The sequence below is a fragment of the Pteropus vampyrus genome, unplaced genomic scaffold (assembly GCF_000151845.1).
Source record: "Pteropus vampyrus isolate Shadow unplaced genomic scaffold, Pvam_2.0 Scaffold8, whole genome shotgun sequence".
In the NCBI taxonomy this organism is placed as follows: domain Eukaryota; kingdom Metazoa; phylum Chordata; class Mammalia; order Chiroptera; family Pteropodidae; genus Pteropus; species Pteropus vampyrus.
In genome coordinates, this window is record NW_011888789.1 from 8,523,192 (window position 1) to 8,530,887 (window position 7,696).

Here is a 7,696-nt window from a genome sequence, read left to right on the forward strand (position 1 = left end):
CTAGATGTTGATTCAGCCAAGGTCGAGTGACCTGCTGCAGAGTCCATGAGAAAACATGTTTGGTGGCAGGGTTATTCTTCCAGGATTCCCTAAATAGAAATATGAGACCACATTAAATAAAGTGACATGACATTAACCAGCAAAGAAAATTATCTAGTTCAAGAGAGTATTTTCTTGTCCTTGAGAAAACTACAACCCACATAAAGTAACTGTTAATATTATATGTTTTAAGAGCTAGTTCATAATAACTCATAGAATTTACACTAAATGCATATAACAAGCACCCAGGGCTCTAGGTCTAAAGCTTATCCATGAGAGCCATTTATAATCATAACTATGTAAAAAACCTGTGGTGATGGTGGTTACAATGAAGATGTATTGAGAAGGGAGAGAGGAATAAAAGAAATGTCATATTATTATTATTACTATTAATTATTATTATTATTATTCTGAGGGAGCAAATGAATATTTAACAATTTACAGCTTATAAAGTGAATTTACACACATTACTCAACTAATCTTCAAAATAACTATGTAATAGGTAATATTATCTTTATATTACAAATAATGAAACAGATTCAAAGAGGTTGTGTGATTTGGTCCTACTAAGAAGTGATAAAAAGCAGCACCATCTGCCTCAAAACTAAGCCTTTTAACTCCACGTTCTTGGTAAAATAACAGTTATGTACACATTTTTTTTCTCATTACCACACTGTTACAGAACCCTTGCAGGACATTTGGTACTATCCAAAACATGGATAGAGACAACTGGTTCATGCCAAAAGTCTTTGAAATTTAGTCCTGTCCAAAATATCCGTGAGCATATTTGATCCATGCCAAACAGTCCTTGACATTTGGTCTTGTCAAAAACGTCCACGCTTAGGAAACATCCCTGGGTTCCAACAGCCCATAATATTTATTTATACTTTCAGTTTATAGGATTAATACAGAAAATACTATGTTTCATTGGTCTAATAATTGTGTTGTGGCTGTATTGCCAATAACCTTTTTTCACTTGGTAGCCTAGCAGCAGTCCCTAACCTTTCTGGCACCAGGGACCAGTTCTCCTATGAGAGTCTAAATGCCTGACAATCTGAGGTGGAGCTGAGGTGGTGCTGCTAGCACTGGGGAGCAGGTTCAAATACAGATGAAGCTTCGCTCGCTCACCCGCCACCCAAATCCTGCTGTGCAGCCCAGTTCCTAACAGGGTTGGGGACCCCCAGCTTTGTTAGTCGTGGTACATGGGGTTAGGTAGATGGGCTGGCATGGACCAAATGTCGCCGTGGATGTTTTGGACAGGATCAAATTTAAAGGACCTTTTGGCATGGAACAGATGTCCCCATGGTCGTTTGGACAGGACCAAATGTCCGCTAATCACAAATACTTACAAAGTAGTAAGTGGAAACACAAAAAAATACTTTAGCTAACTGCAATCTAAAGCTATTTTTTAATCCCAAATATGGCTTCCATATCAAATAACTATCCTTATCTACTACCAATGAGTTTCAATATCCCTAAGTTTAAATTCAAAGCAAAAGTTAAATCCTCGCCAAATCCCCATCTCCAGCTAATAAAGTCTAAGTAAATAGAACAGAGCTTCCAATTTCGAGGGCAGTTGTCACATGAACTTAAAACAGCACTAGAAAATGAAGTCAGAAGACCTGAATGCTAATGTCGAATTTGCCACTATCTAGTTGTCATTTATAGCAAATCAAAACCTTTCTGGGCCTTAAGAGATCTGCTATTACAACACCTATATTTCACCAGTGAAGAATCTAAGGTTTCTCTGAGCTCTAATATTCTAAAACAGGCTGAAGCTCGAGTTGGTGACCCTTTCCACAGAAGTACTCACTTATTCAAATCAGGCTTGAGAAGCCCCATTATCACAGTAAACCTCCCTTTTTGATCTTCATTTTCTCCATGGAGGAATCCTGCCACAGAACCACACTCAGTAACTTGAAGCAATAAGGTGAGCACCTCTCCAGCAACGTTCTGAGATCGTGGGCTGGTCCATGGTTGCTTCCAGCTGTGTGTGACGGCAAAAATATAGATGGGTCCTGCCAAGTGAGTTAAGCCTGTCTTCCATGCAGGGCAAACCAAGGAACTCTTGGCAGCCTCAACTTTCCTCAATAACTTAAGAAATAGTAACCCAACTGCTGCCGCTTTCTCGGCCACTGCAGAGTGACCATCACTTCTACCTTCCTGTTCCTTAGGTGGGGCTGCATACTTCTCCAGGGCTTTGGCCACCTGCCCCAGCATCTCAGGCATTCCGTGGAGCGATGTGCCACTCCCCTCAAATAATTTATCACAGTCCGTGGCTTCTATGAGAGCACTGAGGTCCTGAAGAGCCACATCTCTGGCCTTGCCCCGTCTGGACTCCTGGCCGGTAAGATGGTGCAAGATCTGGGAGAAGGCCTGTCCGAGGGCAGAAGGCCACTCTCCAGGCAAGGAAGAGCCCTCTCGCGGTGGAAAATCCCGAGAGCTGTCGTGCTCCATTCCTCAGACTGCAGCAGCAACGGGCTGGTCTCCCTCAGAGGATGAGGATGAAGGCGGGAAGAGATCCGCTAATGAGGAAAGGAATGATCACCTGGTGTTCTTCCAAGAACAGAACTAAAACCAAATAAAAATGCGAGATATCTTGGAGGAGAGGGCGAGTTTAACCCGCATAAGAGTAAAGTGTGTGTAAAGGAAAAGATGCAGGAAAGAGAAAGGCACCTCTTTGGCAGCAACAGAATCTGACTCCCGACAATGAAGTGGAGAAATTACTCTTGCCTTCTGAAGACTCAAAAAAAGCAAAGACAGACAGACGGACGGACGGACGGACGGATGGAAGGAAATGGAAGCCTTAAAAGAGTTGTTACACAAACACGGTAACCTATATATACAGCGCTTCCCGCACATCTATGCATAACAGGATTCCGACTAGCTAACGTCGTTGCCGCAAAGCGCAAGGCTAGCTTCCGCCAATACTGTCGCAACTATTGTCATTTCACGACCTACTGTCGTAAAGCAATAAAGAGCCAGGTTTCTAAAAAGGTGGGGCTAGGGAGAAAAATTTGCATGGAGTGTGATCCGCTCGCTAATTTTGTTTGTTTTCACTTACTAAGCTAGAAAAAAGAGGAACGTCACGGAATATCAGTGATATTTTAAAAATGTACTGGATATATAATAATCAAAGCTGAATATATGTGAACTTTATCTGTCACCCTTTCTGCAAAGTTAGTGGGCCGTACTCAAGGATCCTTAACTGAGACGCTTTCACGATCCTTTTGTAGTTCATAAGCGTGATGATCGGGTGTTCATGCTGTTGTGTGAGATGTGCCGCCCATCTAACCTTGTTACGACATTAGGCACATGACCCGTCTGACGTGAACTTTGAGGATCCTCTTGATTTCTTAACTCTTGGAAAAGCTAATTTTTCTTATAGTTAAGTTTTACGTAGAACGCTAAGCACCTTATTTTTCACGTGTGCGTGGGCTGCGATTTCTGTGTTTTGGGTTTAAGGTGTATTATTCGTTTACCTTGTTCTGTGTACCTTTTTCAAGTGTGAAGCCGTAGGCTCTTAAGGAACCGCCGCCAGTGTCAGATCCGGAGTTGGAAACGTATCGGGTACCGAAACCGGCCCGGCCCTGTGCTCACCGGCAGCCGCGGGCGGTGCTGGAGCTGGGCGGCAGGCGGCGCCTTTAGCCAGCCCGAGAGCGAGTGCGGGGAAAGCCGCGCCCTGCAACTCCTTGGTTCGGTTTCGACTGGAAAGGGAAGCCCCGACCCTGTGCCACCCCTTTGTCTTAGCCCGTCTCATTGCTTATCCCCCTCGCTGCGGGTTCCCTGAGGGTGGAGTTGTGACCCACGGGGGCCAGTCACAGTGCCTGGTCATCCTCGGAAGTTCGTGGGTGACTTCATACAGCTTCCACCGTGTCGTGGGAGCCCAGGGAAGCAAACTTCATTTGTGCCAAGGCAAGGGCCGGAGCACAGAGAGATGGGCGTCGGACACTGGGAGGGGTTATTTCGGTAGCTTCTTGGAGAGGGACCCCGGGGGCGAGGAGGAAGCTCTACTCCTGGGAGCCGCCACTCAGACCGGCGCTGCTCGACAGGTCGGCATAGCCTCTGCCATGCATCTAGCAGGTCGCCTCCTGGCTTAGGGATTCCTTTGGCCCTCGAACCCCCAAGAATCCAGAGAAAGCCCTACGGAGATTTCCGGTGTGTGTGTGTGTAGAAGGTCAGATGTGAACAGAAGGTTCTCCTCCCCAGGGAGTGGTTATGGTGTGGGAGAGACTTATAGTGCTGTAGTCCCCGTCTTGGAGAGAGCACTGCTTGCAAGGATCACCTATGATTCCTTCCTTGCTCACTCGCTGTGTGACCTTGGGCAAAAGTTCGGTAACCTCTCTGCGCCTTAATATCTTTAAAAGTAAGATGCTGGTAATAATAGTCCTTAGTTCTTAGGCTTGATATGAGAAATAAAGGAGTTAATAGCTACGTAAGCTGCTTAGAGCAATCTCTGATCAGTCGTAAGTTCGATACAGGTGTTAGATCTTATTGTTAAACCATAGCTTCTGTATTAACTTACATTTCCTCTCTTTTAGGGGAATTTTGTGGTTGTGACCATTCCTGCCTACCTCTTTCATTTGGCCTAGCCTTCCAATTGGTGGCACTCATAATTTTCTAAGCAATGTCAAACATCGATAAAAACCATGTCCTCCTAAGGGGATTCTCATACTAAGGTCCGGGTGGGAGCAAGATGCCAGTCCACAGACAGTTATTGTATCCCTCCTGTGTGGGAGCCTGTCTTCCCTGTTTCACGAGCCCTTTGTGCTAAGTGGATCCAAGATCTCACTCCCTTATGAGGAAAGTACTTGTATTGTAGAGTTCTCCCCCTCTACACTCTCAGTTGCTTGAGGCCAGAGACCATGACTTTATCTTCGGTGCCTGGCACAATTTAGTCATTCAGTAAATGTTTGTTGAACCCACATGTCCGTCCACAGAGGTTTGGCTGAATGAACCACAATTCCTCCACACAATACAGTTCTGTGCAGCTCTACAAAGGATCGAAGACCATTTCTGTGGACGCCATAGTACCTATTGAGTGAAAAACGCAAGGCAGAGACTATGTATATGGTGCCTTTCTTCTAAGAAGGATATGTGCATTTGCTTACATTTTAAGCAATGGAAGTATAAGTTATAAACTAATAAATACGGCATTATATTATGCCAGAAAGCAAGATAGCTATCAAGTACTACTAAGGTTATGTCAGAAAAAACCCAAGAGCAAAGATGAAGGGGCACCTTTTGGCCAAAGATGGAACAATGTGGACTTAAAAAAGAATAATGACTAATTGATACATATCGAAATATACAAATCCATGAGTTCATAGTAATACTTTTTTAAAAAATCCATCATTCACCCTTGGATCATCTAAGGAACCAATTATTTTGAAAATTGGTAAATATGAGGAAATAGTCAAGCATTTATTCTGCTATATATTTCAGGGGACCCAGATAGTTTGTAAGAGTATTCACAACTTCAAATGAAGCACTAAGAGTAGGCAACAATCATCCATGGCTATTAAAATTATGAGGTGGAATGTTGATGGGAAACTACGATGGCTGGATGGAACTAAGGAAAATTGAGCCCAACAATTTATCTTAACATCACTAAAAAGTGAGACAACCAAATTCTATGAACCTCTTGATGCAATGCAATAGGAAATACACACCATATATGAAATGTTCTTCCACAAAAATTGACACTAAATGTAATCGGATTTCTAGATCTAATTACCAAATGGCAGGAAATATGGAAGACAAACAGATTAAAAGATACCAAGACAATATAATCAGCTAAGTTAAGGATGTGGGAAATTCCACAACTTATCAAGTGTCTTCAATAAATAGCATGAAAGAAATGGAGTAGAGGGCGAACTGATATAGACAAAGTTTTTAAAGACACCTCGATTGAAAGCAATGTTGGATCTCATTTTCAATAAATTGCGAAAAGATGTATTTAAAACAATTGGGGAAATCTGAACATAGATTTGTAATTAGGGTGTTTATAGAATTTGTCATCTAAACAGAGTGTGTTAGAGTCAAAGGCGACAATATTAATAGTTATGCTAGTACAGCGGTGTAAACTGGGTCTGTTCCAATCGATTACCCTGGTACTACACAACTTTGTGGAATTATTGTTAATTTGATTGTTATGTTTATGGGGTATTTTTACACACTAATTTCAGGGGTACAACATGATGATACAATAAATGTATATATTGTGAAATGCTCACCACAGTAAATCTAGTTAATATACATCATCACACAGTTGCAAATGTTTGTGTGTGATGGGAACTTTTAAAATCTACTCTCTTAGCAACTTTCAAATATATAATACCGTGTTAACTGTATGCGCCATGCTGTACATTATATCCCTAGGATGTATTTCTTTTGTAAGTGGAAATTTGTACCTTTTGACTACCCATTTTGCCCATTCCTCCCCACTTACCCTCACTCATTTTGCCCACCCCCACTGCCGCCACCTGCCTCTGCCAACCACTAATCTGTCCTCTGTATCTATGAGTTTGGTTTTTTTAAAAATGTTTTTAAAGCTATTTGTTAGAAAAACAACTCTTGAACATTTTAGTCTCAGAATCATTTACACTCTTAAAAATGATTGAATCATACTCACAAGGATGGCTAGAATCAAGAACACAAATTTTGGCAGGAATGTGGAGGCATTGGAACACTTATACATTGGTGGTAGTTCAATGCAAAATGATGCAGCTGCTGTGGGAAATAGTTTGAAGGTGTCTCAAAAAGTTAAACTTAGAGAATTAAACATATGACCCAGTAATTCTATTCCTAGGGATATAGCCAAGAGAACTAAAAACCATGTATTCATACAAAAACTTGGACACAAATGTTCATAACAGCATTATTCATAATAGCCCATAGTGGAAACAACAGACAAATCTGTCAACTGATGAATGGATAAAGAAAATGTGGTATATAGGTACAATGGACTGTTACTCATCCATAAAAATGGAATAAGGTTCCGAAATATGCTACAATGTGGATGAACATAACGACATGCAAAATGAAATGTCAGACGCAGAAGATTTCATTATATGAAATGTCCAGAATAGACAAATTAGCAGAGTCAGAAGTAGATTAGTCATCAGTGCATGCGGACAAAGGAGAATTGGGAGCAACAGCTAAAGAGTATAGGCTTTCCTTTTAGAATGATATGAATGTTCTGGCATTAGCTGGTGGTGAGTTGTTAGTATATCTACAAGGTTACCCAACCTTGTGCATACACTAAAACTTACTGAATTATACACTTTAAAATTGAATGAATCCTACAGTATGTCAAATCTCAATTTAAAAACTAGTTTAAGAAAGCTTTGAAGATCTCAAAGAGCTTTGCTTTATGTGAGAGAGATATTTAGATAGATTTTTTTCTACATTGGAAATCAAAACTAACAAACTTTTATATATTCATTTAATTCTTTTAAAAATAACAAACAATAAACATTACATGTTAAATACTTGTTTTTATGAAACATAACTATATTTTCCAAGACAAAAAACAGAGGAAAGTGGCATTGTTTTACATATTTGTAAATGGATTTGTAAAAATTTGCATCTCTTATTTCTGGTTTGGTAGGAGACAGACAGCTGGATTCTCAGATCTTCTGTAGCTTTCAATCTG

At 41.1% G+C, this 7,696-nt stretch overlaps 2 protein-coding genes and 1 non-coding gene across 3 annotated transcripts in view; 2 read left to right on the plus strand and 1 right to left on the minus strand.

Annotated features, from left to right (window-relative positions):
• Positions 1-2,959, minus strand: part of TTI2 (TELO2 interacting protein 2) — a 9,351-nt gene extending 6,392 nt beyond the window's left edge. Inside the window, exons 1-2 of the mRNA XM_011373293.2 lie at positions 1,853-2,959; positions 8-89 (exon numbers count right to left, since the gene is read on the minus strand). Of these exons, the coding sequence (XP_011371595.2) occupies positions 8-89; positions 1,853-2,496 (726 nt within the window). The 5' untranslated portion in view covers positions 2,497-2,959. The remainder of the gene's footprint in view (positions 1-7; positions 90-1,852) is intronic.
• The window catches only part of MAK16 (MAK16 homolog), a 23,742-nt gene extending 17,834 nt beyond the window's left edge, over positions 1-5,908 (plus strand). The window contains exon 8 of the mRNA XM_023520005.1: positions 5,846-5,908. Coding sequence (XP_023375773.1) covers positions 5,846-5,908 — 63 coding nt within the window. The remainder of the gene's footprint in view (positions 1-5,845) is intronic.
• Positions 3,264-3,369, plus strand: LOC111729233. The gene has a single exon (XR_002776144.1). It is a non-coding gene; the product is annotated as a small nucleolar RNA U13 (small nucleolar RNA).
• Positions 5,909-7,696: the final 1,788 nt, after the last annotated feature.